This window comes from Mauremys reevesii, linkage group 7 (assembly GCF_016161935.1).
Source record: "Mauremys reevesii isolate NIE-2019 linkage group 7, ASM1616193v1, whole genome shotgun sequence".
Classification (NCBI taxonomy): Eukaryota; Metazoa; Chordata; order Testudines; family Geoemydidae; genus Mauremys; species Mauremys reevesii.
The window spans coordinates 86,462,878-86,478,898 of record NC_052629.1 but is presented as its reverse complement, the minus strand read 5'-3'; the positions used below and the strand labels follow the sequence as shown (position 1 = coordinate 86,478,898).

The 16,021-nt window shown below is 36.7% G+C and overlaps 1 protein-coding gene across 6 annotated transcripts in view; it reads right to left on the bottom strand.

Moving 5' to 3' along the window:
- Positions 1 to 5,409: 5,409 nt before the first annotated feature.
- The window catches only part of ATP2B2 (ATPase plasma membrane Ca2+ transporting 2), a 563,074-nt gene continuing 552,462 nt past the window's right edge, over positions 5,410 to 16,021 (bottom strand). For 4 of the 6 annotated variants that reach the window (XM_039480788.1, XM_039480783.1, XM_039480784.1 and 1 more), the window contains one exon: positions 5,410 to 8,980. In XM_039480788.1, coding sequence (XP_039336722.1) covers positions 8,669 to 8,980 — 312 coding nt within the window. In that variant the 3' untranslated portion in view covers positions 5,410 to 8,668. Of the gene's footprint in view, positions 8,981 to 13,892; positions 13,949 to 16,021 lie in introns of all 6 variants that reach the window. The other 2 variants (XM_039480787.1, XM_039480786.1) reach the window with 2 other exon arrangements.

The window sequence follows — 16,021 nt, the reverse complement described above, 5'->3', positions numbered from 1 at the left end:
GCTTCACGGACAGGTATTCACCCATTCTTTGGGAACATTGTTAATTCGTGATTTACTATTTTCTCTCTAAGAACCTAGCCTATGCATGATGTAAACTAGTGAGCAAGTGAACCGGGTTAAATTTATCTGGATTTTCACTATATAGGATTACAATGGAACACTACTGACTTCTTAACCACAGAGAGACTATTGATCTCTCCATTTATTAAGAGCATAAATTAGAGTCAACATTTTAAAACACGAGTGCCAAAAATTGGCATATAAATTCATATTTAGCTCTCTAAACAAAAGTGAACTAATATTCTGTGATGAGGAGCACTGTGTCTCCAAATGAAGTTAATTGGTGTTTTAGGTGCTCAACGCCTCTGCTGATAAAGGTCACTTTTATTTAGGTACCCAAAGTTGGCAAATTTTGGTCCAAGCGCCTCCAGGACATGGTCTGTGTAGAGGCCTGCAAAGCTGAATATTCCTCACGTAATGCAACTTTGGTTGCAACCTTAATTCTTCATAATAAATGAATGCTTAGAACTTGCATAGTATTGCAGACTGGAGCAAAAAAAAATGCAGAAGGACTCTAAAATCATGTGATCTATAATTTATATTTTCCTTGGTTTTAAATAGTGCCTGATGTTAATCCAGACTCTCCCCCAACTCCCTCTTTCATTGGTGGGATGGGGAATTTTGCAGTGTGTCTAAAGAGGTACTTACAATCTTTGTCAAATCAGGTCAGAAGCAGACCTGTAAACTGTAAACAAAAACTAGACACAAATATGTTCATGAATACAAGCACTGTTAAGTTATGTATGATTCCCGGAGTAATATTATTTGAGGGTATTAAGACAACCAGAGTGCATTTGTGAACCATAAAAAGGCTTACAGAGTTTAGTGCCAATGTGTATTATTCTTTTCAATTATTGTTTAAACAATATCAGGAGCCATACTAGGTGATGATGGCGATCACCCAACATACACAATCAACAGTCAAAATAAATATTTCCTGAAGGACACCATAGGATTGAAACTGTCATTTACAATCGGATTTACTACCTTCAGGATTGTTTCCCAGATCATTCATTAACCAAACAATCAGCTAAAACTCATAAATATTATTCTGAACAAATAGTTTGCCCAGCTCTGCTCAGCAGCAGCCAATGCTGAAAAGATGCTTATTAAGAAATAGAGTTAATTAACTTAAAAGAGTGGTAACCTGAGATATACAATTGTGCTTTTACAAAGCAATCTTATTCATATGGAACATCACACCTGAATATGGAAGATATATAAAACTGGTGCTGTCAACTTACACAGAGTGGAACAGAGCCATGAGAGACATTTACTGTGCAGAATTTGAAAGAATAATAAGAGACCAAGGGAGCATGCTTTAGGCCATGCAAGGTTTACACCTTCCTTAATCAATATTCTGTTATTAAGATCTCAGGTTTAACGATGTACATTTATCAAAGACTTAGCCAGGATTTCTCTTTCATTCCCTATTCCAAATTGTTCTAATTGTCGGTGGTTACATTAGCACATACTCACAATCAGATATTCCAAAGATGAGGAGTAGGATTTTCAAAAGCACCTCGATGACTTCCCATGGGACTTGTGCTCCTGTCATGTGGATGCTTTTGGAAATTCCACCCTAACAACATAAAGTCAGACCGTGGAGGAAGTGGAAATAGGAACAATATCCCAGAGTAGATTTTAAAACAAAGGTAGGGCAACCAAAAAGTGTTTCAAGCCTGTTGACTGCAGTCAGGGGAAACATAAGGAGAGCTACAAGAGCAGGATGACAGCTAGATGTAGTGGCTTAGAGGAACTGAAGTTGTTCTGGGAATGCATGAGTTCTCCAAGAAAGCTACTAGCCTGTCAATAATTAAATTACTTAGGGAGTTTTCATTTTGAAAGAGTAATTTTCCTCAATACATTTTTTCAGAACCAAGCATGTGTTTACAGCTTATAGGTAGAAATTTTTGAAGTGCCTAATACCCACTGGCTTTCAATGAGAATTGATCTTATAAATCACGTAGGTGCTTTTCAAAAAGGTGCTTTGAGACAGCATTGCCAATTTTATTCCCTGCTTTGTTGAGTCTTATTTCAGCCTGCTAATAATGAAAGCCAAAGAAGCCCTTTTCTAGAAAGTGCCCATTATAAAAATGGATAGACTAGCCTAAGAGAGAAAACAGGACACAATTTTTTCAAAGCCTTCTCTTCAAAAGAGAGAGAGGCACATTTGCATTTCCTCTGTAAAGGGATATATTTTTTCAGCAGCTTGGATGAGAATTATTGTCAAAATACTTGGATAGATTCACCTTCTCTGCTTCTGCACTTAGAGGGTGGAAAGCAGCAGAGTATTCCTCTGGTGTGAGGGAATTCAAAACGGGTAAAGCCAGCTTCTCTATCAGTTGCCCTCTACTACTCCTGACATATGGGGTACACTGGGGAGTAATAGTCACCCTCTTGCCCTTAAAGGGACACACATTTTCCAACCAGCCAGACAACAGCCCTCACCACTTCATGTGCGGTCACAGTCTTCAGTCAATCACATGTATTTAAAGTGCTTTTCTGCCTCAGGGCTTTATTCAATTCACTCTTCCGTTTTCCCAAAGTAACAGGGAGTAAGAAAAGTGTTACTGTAAAACCACCCAAATTGGCAAGGAAAGGGTGGTACCTGAACTTAATGTAACTTCTTAAAATTGACTAGATTTCCAATTGATAGCATGTCATATATAACTATTCATAGTATATAATCTATACTACAAAAATGCAAAACAGGCAGGTTTGTTTGAAACTAAAATACTTTTCTCAGTTTCCCAGGAGGCATTAACAGCACTGTCAATTTTGAGTGGTGTTTCAATCTTTATAGATCAGTTTTGAATATTACACTGATTATAAAAATAATAAGGCTTATGAAAAAATGTGGCAATCAGGAAAAGGTAAAATACAGTCGCACACTTCAGAAACTGTAATGGGGGTTTAAGGCATTTCCTAGAATCTGGGACTGACGTCTGACATTAAAATAATGAGAAACTATAACAGCCTGTTTCTTACATGGCCAATTGCAGGATTTATCAGTGGTCACTTAGGGCTAGTCTACACTTACCAGCCGGGTCGACGCGGTGAGTTCGACTTCTCTGAGTTCGAACTATCGCGTCTAATCTGGACGCGATAGTTCGAACTCCAGAAGCGCCGCGGTCGACTCCGGTACTCCACCACTGCAAAAGGCGGTGGCGGAGTCGACCTTGGAGCTGCGGACTTCGATTCCGCGGCGTCTGGACGGGTGAGTAGTTCGAACTAGGGTACTTCAAATTCAGCTACGCTATTCACGTAGCTGAACTTGCGTACCCTAGTTCGACCCCCGCCCTTAGTGTAGACCTGCCCTTAGTCAGTGTCATTACTATTGCATTCCATATTTCAAAATACAAATATTTGTTTATAATGAACATTATCTGAGCCTTATTATTGCAGTTCCTCTTCTGTCATTCAATAGTCCATTTGCAAAGGATAGGGAATTGGTAAAACAATGAGCCGCACTCTTGATTACACACACACACAGTTAAAATATATTTCACAACACACTCTTGAAAATCTGCAACTGATAATGTATATCCCCCAAGGCAGCGGAATGTTAAAACATGCACTACTCTTCAAAACATATTGAGGAATTCTTTGAATGATCTTAAGCCCTGATCTTGCAAAAACTTAAGCACATCCATACTTTTGCACACATGATTAATCTATTGAACTCAATGGAGCTGCCTATTTAAATAAAATTATATTAATTGCTTAAGTGTTTGCAGGACAGGGGGCTGCTAACAGTGACAGAAGGGGGTGTGGGGGAAATCTTCATCCAGGGTACTGTAAGTTCTTAACACAGGGTCACACCAAAGATTTTTCCCCAAATCAAACCAAAGCTTAGTGAATCCAACAAACCTCTTGCCTAGTGATAAATATGTAACTTATGGTAAAAGAAAACACACCATTATTTTCAGGTGTTCTGTAAAATTTTCAGAGCTTTATTCATTATGTTCCCCCTTTCCCCCTCTCCATTTTCAGTACTTACTTCTGTTTTACAACTATTGACAAACTTGCCAGAGGTAGCTTGTCTTTTCCTAGTATATTTATCAGCTCATAAGAACCTGAGCTCTAGGGAAAGGGGGGGAAAGAAACCTATCACTAGTACTGTACACTGCTTTTTAAAAAGTGTGGCTACAGGACAGTTACTTACCTGGAGCTTCCTATATCTAGGGAAGTTTGACACTTGAACTTCCAATGGGATGAGAGGTTAACCTGCATGAATCTGTACCTCAGTGCCAGGTATCTTCCTGTGTCCAATTTGAATGACAAACTCAAGTATTATATTTAATGACAAATCTGGTATCAAAGCTGGTGAAGCTCACGGAGTAGGAAAACATGCAGAACATTAGCAGATGCAGAGAAAGCTTCTATGCCAGTGCTTAATTTGTGCCAGGGCTGAGCCTCAGCACGTCTAGGCATGGCAGTTCATAGCCCCAGCACCTTTGGTTGCTTGAGCCCCCACACCTCTTTCATTACAAAGTAAGCACTGTTCTATGCTGTATGTCTGCCATGCTAATTTCAATACTGTATTGCTAACAGGGAAAACAACTGCCATAGAGCTTTGTTACAAAGCAACTTATGCTACGGCAGTAGCACTCATTAGTTGGAACTCCCCTACCCCCACCCCACCCCATAAATTCAGGGCTGGCTCTTACTCCCAGAATGAGCATATCCCAAAAGCTTGAGGGCCTTTCTTCCAAAGGGCAGGATTCAGACTTTAGATTGAACCCAATGGAGTAGAAAAAGCATATGATTCTTGGGGCCAATATGGAGGTGAAGAGGAATGAAGAAACAATATCAAGACAGATGTACTAAAACCACCACCAAGAGTGCAAAAAGTGGTAGGAAAATGTACCTAATTTGTATTAAAATGTACACTCAATGCAGGGCTAATGTTAAACTACACAAGCCTCCCATGCAGGGGCTTCATCACTACCAACAAACACATAATCAAAATAATAGCCACCTCTTACCTGTGATCCCCAGCACCCCAAGCCACCACTACATGGACAAAGTAGTGGAACCAGATTGCAAAAACCTCAGTTAGGAATTGCAATCTCTGTCACTGACTGCTAGCACTATAGTTTGTTAGGAACAATGGTGCTCTGGGCTGGCTTGTCAGGATGTGTGGTGCAGACCTACGAGTGTCATTGCAAGCGCTGTATGATGTGAGGCTTTCACCATCATTTTCATACCAGTACTCAAAAAAAAAAAAAAAAGCATGCACGCGTGCAAACATCCACCCCCCTTGCATTAAAATATGCCCATTGGGTTCAAGTTATGTTTTATTGATTTAAAGTGAAAATAAAGAAGGATGTTAAGTTCAGACCATTATCGTTCATGCTGCTTTGTGAATTTATTTTTATTTAATTTTCCACTTGCGCTCCTGCCAGGAGATATCTATTAGACAGTAAGCAGCAAGAATAAAACTTTATCATTTTGTTTCAAACTATAAAATAATTTACATCACATATTTTACTTACTTTTGTCTTTTTTTTGTTTTGTTTTGTTTTTTAAACCACAAACATTCCAGCATCACACTGTAGGAATAAGAATAAACAATAGAAAGCATAACCTTTTGCATAGTATTAAATGAACAGAGACAGTAAGTTCTTTATTTACAATTATTGTCTAGATAAAAAATTCATAAAAACAGATGAATTAATATATAGTAATAACCCCTAATGGGACGGATTGCCAAATGTACCACTGTATTGTTTTCCACAAATCTCATGCTGCTAAGTACAGTATGTAGAGAGCAAGCATTTATATATTGCAGTGAGTTTAACAAACTGATCATTTTGGGTTTTTGATCCATTGTTCCCATCACAGAGAGGTCAAGCAATAAAAGAAAGGAATTGTGATGCATGACTTGTAGTTGAAAGGTCATAACTATTCTACTTTTTTTTTTAAAAAAAAGTCTATCATTTATCATATACATAAAGCACAGTCTCTGCTCACAGAAGCCCAAGTTTTCTATGCATCTCAGTTTATATATGTTTTTACTATATATACACACACAGAATGCTGTGTTCATTTATTTTTAAACAGTTTTTCAAGTCTGCAAATGGTACCCTATTGGTATTCTGAATGGGTTCTACTAGAGGAAAATTAAATCAAATGAAAAAAAAAGAATCTGATGAAAAAGACGTCTTGAAAATAAAAGGCAAATCATCATTGTTAAGTTATTGAAAATTATGTTCCAGTACTGACAGATTTTGTAGCTGCTCAAGTCCAATGCAATGACAGAGGCTCTTCCCTATAAATAGAATGGATAACTTTTTTTTCTGAACATGGTATCCCAAATAGGCCATAGAAACCCAATACATGTTATACAAAGGTCAGTCCCTGTATTTACAATCCAAGGAACAATGCTGACTAAGTTTCAATCACTTTGCTACTAAGAATTAGTTAAATTCAATGATGTTTTCATGCCAGCTTTTACTGTTAAGAAACGGGTAACGGTATCTGTTGAAAACAGTTCTGTAAGCCTTGAAAGATCTGCTGTTCAGTGAAAAGAATCAGACAGTGAGCTATGAGTCTGAGCCAAAAAACATTCAAGCTTCTGCACAAAAGTCCGGAAGCTGGCAATTCAAGCTGATTAGAGTTTTACCTGGCTGAATAGTCCTGATGCACCCTGAAAACTCTTTTATTCATTTCAATCTGCAGTTTGGCCATGAGTCTAATATTGTTTGGAGAGTTCTCTGGCTTGGAATAGTTCTTGTGACTGCAGAGATGCACCGCTTTCTTAGCCAACTTTAAAACAACACACAATACAACAAATCAATTTTTCAAGCTAGTTTGAAAGTGTTTTTCTGGCATAATTGATCATGTTATTCAAAATGTCTTTTGCACTGTACAAGATTATGGAAAAGATCATATGCTTGCTGAAAAGTCTTGACGCAAACTTTGTATTAAATACAAAATTATTTATGAAAAATCTGTGACCCACAAAGTGCTTAGCATTCAAGTGGTTGACATAGCGATTATATAAGCTCATAAATTTAAGTTACCAGGGCTGTTACCATCTTGAAAAATATTTCTCATCCATGATACTGCAGGTTTTCAAAACGGCTTCCCTTGTAGAAAGCTCAATACATAGGTAAAACAACATTGTTAATTAGGTACAGTATATTTTGTGACTACAGGAAGACAAGCTTGATTAAAAAAAAAACACACAAAGCACATTTCAATATACACTTCATAAAATTTCATTCAGATCTAGATAGTGCAGAAAATGATTATCTTTTCCTTTTAAAAAGTCAAAGCAACAAACCATAGTGATTTTCTATCCAAAATGCCAACAGCCCATATTCTTGTAATTAATAAGGAAATGAATGTCTAAATTACTAACTGAAAAGAATCAACACAATATATCACAATATTTCAACACTAGTTTGATCTCCATACACAAAGCCAAATATAACTTATCTTTGAATTGTTATTCATAAACTAAACTGAGTTTCATATAACAACTTTTTAAAAAAAATACTTTGAAGAAGCCATTGCAATACACTGAAACAACGAAATGGCCTCCATCATTGAGTGTTGCACCAAAACAAGTTCAAGCAATTTATTTAAAAAAAAAAAAGAAAGAAAAAAAAAGGGAAGAAAACCTGATCATTTCAACTTTGTATTTGAAACAAAGGAAGCCTGTTCACTGCCCTGTACATAGGATAACAATGCTACATCCAATGTGTTATATTTTGGCTTCTTTTGTTATTTGCTAGCAGTATCTACATTATTTAACACCCCCCCCCAAAAAAAAGGCAGGCAAAATCAGAACACGGTTGTAATAAAACATCCAAGGTGCAATATTACAGAAGTTTTCAAAGAGCTGAGCAATTTTTATACTACTTCGGCAGGAAGTGCTTTCTTAACCCTACAAATAGTTAAGGATATTATCTACAGGTTTGTAAACAAATTACATTCTTTTTTTTTAGGACATAAATAAGTTAATAGTCAGAGCAATTTGAGCAGAAACAAGGCAACATGCCAACAAAGAAACTTTATATATAACTAAATATATAGATAGATATATACATATATGTATATCATTAATTATGTATATATTTATATGTATGTATCTCTATATATAATCTCATAAATGTTTATTAAGTTTCTCTGTCCAACTGGTGCAAATCTACTGTGCAAGTTAAGCTTTGCAACTTCAAAAACGTTATTTAAATTAATCTATACAACTGAATCCATGCCACACAAGCATTTCAAAAAACTCACAGACCAGTGAATTGGATAAATAGCCTCAGAAAAAAGTCCTCTGCATTTACTGCTTAAAAAAAGAGAGAGAGAGACAGTGCGCGTGAGAGAGAGCGGGGTGGGAGCTGGAAGTGCACAGTACATTCATGCAGGAGGGTTCTTTTTGTTTTTCTGCAAGGGAGCAAAAAGGGGTATGTAAATCAGCCATTCATTCTTTCCCCAAAACCACTGTGATCAGCAATTCATTCACTTGTCACAAAGTGAATAAGAGTTCAAACAGCTTCTCAGCCAGCACAGTTTTTTATATATCTATATATATATATACTTCTGTTGTTGTTTTTATTTATATATATTTTTTGCAGTGAACTTTCAGCTAAAGTGATGTCTCCAGGCTATGTATTGGGCTTCCTGGACTAGAAGAGGTAGCTGATTTACTTGTGTCAGTTGTAAGATTTATTCCACTGTCGATAGCACTGTTGTTCTTGTTCAGCGAAGACGGTGGGCTAGAGTTTTGCTTGAGAGCAGGGTCTTCTTCTAGGTCTGTGTCATCAATGAGTGGGATGTGAGGTTGGGAATCTTCTATCCTAAATTCAGGATGAGTCATAAAGTTGTGAATGGAGGTTCTAGATTCTGGTTTTTCTAACCCTTCATAGAGAGAGCTACGGAATGCCTTCACGACGCGGATCTGAGGGGAAAAAGAGGAAAGAGATGTCAGAGGTAACAACCTTTAGAGAACAGTGCTAGAGAATACTTTTTGAAAAATGTAGCATATGGTTAGGGCAGTGCAGGCAGCTGAAGTCCATAGTCTCTGGATGTTATATGCATAAACGAGTGGCTCAGTTTTGTGCATTTAGAGAGTGTCTGTATGAACTGCAATATTAAAACAAATTGAGTTTAAAGCCATCAAAGAACTGATGGGAAGCACTGGTTAAAGAAAGCGAACATCCACTCATGTGGTACATCCCTAGTAAAAGACAAGCCATGTTAATTTTAATGCAAATGTAGAACCATGCATGTTGATAGTTTTGCAGTGAGTAAGTAGAAAGGCTTTTTTTTTTTTAAAAAAAGTCTCATTTGTATAGTAAAAAACCAACATGTAACATATCACACTTCACAAACGGGAAAGCACAAAACACAGACACAGTCGGATAGGTACGTATGAGACACACACACACACAAAGAGGAGCCAAATGTACAAACAGAAAAAAAAATGTTTTCAAAGCAAAATCGAAATGAAGGCAGCCAGGAGCACAAAAAGCCAAGCAGACAAAATACTAGGCAAAACCATGCCACCACAGAAGGGGAAGTCACAGTTACCACATGAACACAGATAACTGGCACACAACAACTACACTTGGAAGCCTGGATAATGTGAACATAGAATTGTTGATCCAACTTTTATTTTTCCTTCATGCATATGTGAAGTAAACACTCGAGTATAGACCCACTGTTTAAGCCGTTTAATTTTTTATTAATATACAAAGACCTTCTATAAAATAATGTATTGATTGTTGGGTTGCATAGAACAGCAAGTTCTTTCTTTTTCTGTGTCTCAGTTGCAAATACCCTTCATAAGGTTAAATTCTGAAAGCTGTACATTTTATGCCATGTCTGCAGTCCTTAAATTATGTCAGCTTATTATGCTAAAATGACTATTATTTTTAGCCTCCTATCAGTAAGAAGACAGGTGAAAGAAAGCTACTGACATCAGCAACTAGGCTTTCGCAGTAGCAGTGCTGCCAGTAGGAACTGATAGGAGCAAAAGGAGAGAGCATTGCTGAGATGGGGCAGTCAGTGGTCTGTGTTTGGGGTGGGGAAGAGGAGGACGCTAGCTATAGCCTGTTGACCAATCCATCGGATTAGAAAAGAAGTGAAGGATTGCACTACGTGCTATTAGTGAGAAAACATAACTTTTTTGAGAGGAAAAGTCAAAGGAAAAAACAAAATGGCAAAAATATGAACTGTTGGCAATGTTTTATGACTAAGTATGAGTTCTATTTTTTCACTCATTCCTTAATTTATGAGCGAATTTTTCGTGTTTATTAGAGTGAGACACCAATGGCACAGGCAGAAAAGGTGTGAGCAGGCATTGTGAAAGCTTCTCCACACAAGTTTGAAATGTACTGGGTGATACACATGCATATTACTGCCCTATGTTTGATTACCCAATTAGTGTCTGGCCTACAAAGTAGTTATAGATAAACTTTAGAGTTTCTCTTCTAACTGTGGAATGGTTCAATCAACATGCTGGTGTGGTTTAGCTGGCAGTATCTATCTAGGTTCTTATACTATCAACCACCGGAGAACCTGTCTGAGTTTCAAAGCTCCAACCAGTAGCTTATGAATGTGTGGCAGTACTGGAGAAAGATTGGACAGATTTAGAGGCTGATTTGGATTTGCTTTCTCCTATCTTTTTTCCTTACTTATGCCCTCCCAAATGATCATGTATCACATATCTAAACTCTTATCAATAGCATGGGGTGATGGACACCTGCAAGTAGATAGCCCTCAGTCAGTCCACACATCACTCCCTGCTTAGCCAAATACACATGGTAACAGCACGGAAACAAGCACAAAATAGAATGTTAATGTGATCGTCTCCTTACCATGACTATGTGTTTTAGAAGGGAGGGAGGGAGGGAAATAGACTGTCAGAGTAGCACAGAAGAGCCTGAGCAGTTCTGGGGTGCAGGAAGAGCCAGCCCTCCAAGAGGCTGTCAGGGTTCAGGAGAAAAGCAGATCTTCAGGAGGAAGTGTGGCTAACTTGGTCTCTATGTAGGATATTACAACCTCATTATATCTGCCAACATACAATACCTAGAATTTGACCTGCATAGTCCCTGATACTAGAGACATTGGCTTTTTTTAAGCAGAATCCACTTGAATTGTGCCATGGTACATGATGGATTTATAATGTGCACAAATGGCGACTAGGCTAAGAAACACATTTGCACTGATAACTTAAGATAGGATTTGAACTACATTTCCAGAGCAGAAAAGCTGGTATGCTAGTTCCCTAAATTATCTCAGCCCTTCTGCTCTTTTCTAAAGTGCAAAGCTGAATGCAAAACCACCACAGACTAACAATAATTAACAACATATTTCTTATGGTGAACTATAAAATGGGAGTCTGGTAAAAATCTTAAATTGAGAAATTTTTAAGCATGCCTACTGGACACTGAGTTCATAAGGTAGTATTTATTTTCAAAAATGCCGTTTATCATTTATTTCATATTTTCCAGCTGAATACAAAATAATCTTTTTATCATTTAATTATGACAGCTTTCCCACCTTATCTATTGGTGTGAAAAATTCATTTTCGTTTTCTTGAACATAGTTCATTCTGATCTAGTAGATTTAACTTCTAGTCTGTCAGGTAGATTTTTTAAAATGTGAATTAAATTTTTATGTAAACAAAAGTAATCCAAGATTATGCTTGAATTGACCTGGCAACCTTTACTCAGGCAGAGGCTTTATTGCAGTCATGGTAATCTGTACTCAAGTCTTTACAGGTTAGCAAAGAAGGAACAGATTTTCAAACTACCGAACTCATATTAAAGTCTTTCACTAGGCAAAACTCCTGCTATGGTCAGTGGGAGTTCTGCCTAAGTAAGTACTGCAGGATTGGCCCAAACAGAATACTGTGTGTGTAGACAAAATTACTGAGCAGTTTTAAATTGAAGAGGGTTCAGAGAAGAGCTACAAGAACGATTAAAGGATTAGAAAACATGGTTTATAGTGATAGACTCACAAAGTTCAATCTATTTAGTTTAACAAAGAGAAGGTTAAGGGGTGACTTGATTACAGTCTGTAGGTATGTATATGAGAAAAAATATGTAATAACGGGCTCTTCAGTTCAGTTTTAAAAATCAGGATTGGATATGCTCTAGGAACTATTTGAGGAAGTTCTATGGCTTGTTATACATGAGGTCAGACTGGATGTTCATAATGGTCCCTTCTCGCCTTGGAATCTGTGAAACAGAATGTGTCCAATCTGCATTCCATACCAAGACTTTGATTTCAATGGGTGTTTTACCTGAGTGTGAGAACTGTAGGATTAAATTTAGTATTTGAAAATCACCACCTGTTTAACTGCCTGTCAAGACCCAAGTTCAAAGTTCAGTGCTAACCCAGCTATGATTGATCTAACACCCACAATATTTCTGGAATGCAGTTCCCTGCTCAACTTCAGATAGTAACATGGTCAACAGCAGCAGAAGAAACACAAAACACTGAACTCGGGTCTTGGCATATTTTTGTAACTCAGATATTTGAATGAAACCCATCAAAGAGGTGTTGAGGCTCAAATACAAAATAATTTTCTGATAAACATTCCACATGTACCAATAATATACACATTTTAAAAACATTGTTCTCTTCTGAAAGTGACTTGGCATCGTGTGGTTCTGTATGTATCTCCCAATGACTTCTCATTTACAGGATTACTTTTACTCAGTTTAGAAATAGAATTTTTTTTTCTGACTGCAGCCCTGCAGATTCAGCCTGGGATCTGAAAAGCAACATTTGTTCTTTCTGGTATGTGCCTCATAACCAGTAAAATATTCTGCAGTAGAAATGTAATTTAAAAACCTGTTAGTATATGTGATGCACAACAGAACCCAGCTAATTATCCCAGAGCTATACTGATTCTGGTGCTAGCAAGAGAAAAAATATTTTTAATATCGAAGTCATTGAAAACAAATCTGAATACACACAGGGGGTGGGTCTGCTGAGTTCATAGGCACCATTTTAATTGCACTTCCATTTAAACTATCACTAAGCTAATTAAAATGTTTTGTTTACAATAATATGGTCCCAATTCAACAAAGCTCTTAAGCATGTGCTTAACTTTAAAAATTTGAGTAGTCCAGAGTAATGCTTAAAGATTGGCACATGTTTAAGTGCTTTGCTGAATCAGAGCCCATGTGTAAATATTGTCATCCATAATTCTATAACATTTTATTCTTTGAAGTTTAGCATTACACTACAGAGCTCTATACAAGCTTGCTTTCATTGTGCAATGTGTGAAAGCTGGTGACATCTGCTGTGGATATCTTGGTATGTTATGAATTGGTACATAGAATTCATGTCATGATTTTTTTTTATGATGCCGACAATGCCAAGGGAAGACAAACAATGAGATACAGCCCTCTTCTCTCACAGTAATGGAGACAACAGAAAAAATGAACTGCTTTTAACAGAAGACTGTGGGGACAACACTTCTTGACATTTTGACATAGCTATAAGTTTCCACTTCTTTCTTCTCTGTAGCTGTAATGAAAAAAAGCTCTTCAGTTTCGTCCCACCCTGAAAGTTAGACTTAAAATACTGCATCAGGCAAGAAAAATAAAAGGAATACAATTTTTAAATACTTCAGATTTTTTCCTCAGAAGAAGAAAAAGATTAAATAGTGGAAATATCACCCCTGCGTACAACAGTATAAAGGTGAAATACATAGGACCTGTTTTAAGATCAACAGGTACAGTACGGTTGGTAGCGCATGGGCTTATACTCGAATGTTTACCCAGCTTCAGATAAGCCAAGTATCTTGAGTTTGGTTCACATTCATTTCAGGCTCAAGGTTAAAGACTCACAACCTCTTTTTATTTCACTCTCTCCTGCTGAACCCTTTTGTCCAGTGATCGCTAGCCCTCTGGGAAAACAAACACATTTAATATTCAGACAGTAGAGAGTAGGATACTGCAAAAGCAAATAAATTCAATTCTACTAAAAGGTCAGTAAGGTGATTAGTATAAAAATGTAAACAAGAGGTCAATTTTGCAAAGAGATGCCAACTCTTGGGTGTACCTGCCAATGTCAAGAATCTGTTTGTGCAAAAGTTACAGTGATGGTGTTTGGTGAAGTACTGTAGCTAGTGTGAAGCTTTGAAACTGAACATGAATCATGTATGGGACCTTTTGTACGTGTTCTCTTGTGGTTTCTTGCATTTTTAGGTGAGCAAAATCAAAAAGTCCATAAACGGGGATGATGTATGCGCTGAAGTCACCTTGTAAATGCTCTGAATAAGATGTTCTGTATTGCAAGCTGTTGAGATTGTGAAAATTAGAAGCTACATGAAAATGCAGTAATATTTAGGTGGCAATTTTTATGTATTTTTTTACTTTTTAAAGAATCAAATTAATACAAAGCCTATGGGGTCCGTCACCCTCTTTCTGCATGCACATACAGTAACTTCAGTTAGAGCTCTTAGAAGTCACATGTGTAGCAGAAAGATGAGACCAGAACAATGGGTGTACTATTATATAAACACAGAGAGGGCCTGATTCTGATCACATTGATGTTACTCTACTGACGTTAGTGGTGTGAGACCTGAACCATGCCCAGGGTATCTACTTTCTACAGCATCTCATCTTTAACATATCATACACTTGTCAACACAATCCTAACATTTTGAAACTTTTGTAGAAGATACAAACAGGGTTTATATTACAGCTGTCAAATGACCAAAAAAATAATCACAATTAATCATGAAATTAAAAATAGTTGCAATTAATCACAGTTTTAATCACATTGTTAAACAATAATAAAATACCAATTGAAATTTATTATAAATATTTGTGGATTTTTTCTAGATTTTCAAATATATTGATTTCAATTACAATATAGAATACAAAGTATACAGTGCTCACTTCATATTTTTATTACAGATATTAGCACTGTAAAAAAGAAAATAAAATAGTATTTTTCAATTCACCTCATACAAGTAGTGCAATCTCTATCAAGAAAGTGCAACCTAAAATATAGATTTTTTTTTATATAACTGCATTCAAAACCAAAACAATGTAAAACTTTAGGGCCCACAAGTCAAAGCATGAAGGGGCATACGAATGTTTAGCACATCTGGCACGTAAATACCTTGCAACACCTGTTTTCAGGTGACATTGTAAATAAGAAGCAGGCAGCATTATCTTCTGTAAATATAAACAAACTTGTTTGCATTAGTAATTGGCTGAACAAGAAGTAGGACCGAGAGGACTTGTATGAATATATGTGTATCATTATACATTTAAATTGATATTTTATTACTGTTTAAACTCAATTAATCATGACTATTTTTATCTAGTTATCTAGACATGCATCCAACGAAGTGGGTATTCATGCATGAAAGCTCATGCTACAATACGTCTGTTAGTTTATAAGGTGCCCCAGGACTCTTTGCTGCTTTTATCTAGTTAATTTGTTTTGCATTAATTGCATGCATTAACTGTGATTTAATTGACAGCCCTAGTTTATATATTAGTAATTTACCATTTTAAGAAACTTTCTACATTATGGGCCCAAACCTACTGATGTTGACTTCAGTGGAACTACTGTATCTAGATAAGTTGAGCAGGATTTGGCTGTATATTTAGTTTTTCAACCTAAATAGTTTCACCATAGGGGAACCACAGAGGGCCAGCTTTTGATCTCAGGTAAACACATGTAAATCTGCAGTAACTTTGTTGGAGTCAGTAGAGTACCCCCTCATCTTACAGCAGTGCAACTGAGATCAAACCTGGTATCATCTTTTCTAACAACTAGTTTTTCAAAGGTAAGAAGAATGCATGTAAAGTCAGTAAAGTCACGAGAAATACCTTACACAGGGTGGATTCTAGAATTCTGCAACATTTACAGACAAGCTTTGAGATTTTAATTCATTTTAAAATCTAATTCTGCTTATTCTATAAATCATGTTTGCTTTACTCATCTAAATAGCCTTTATATA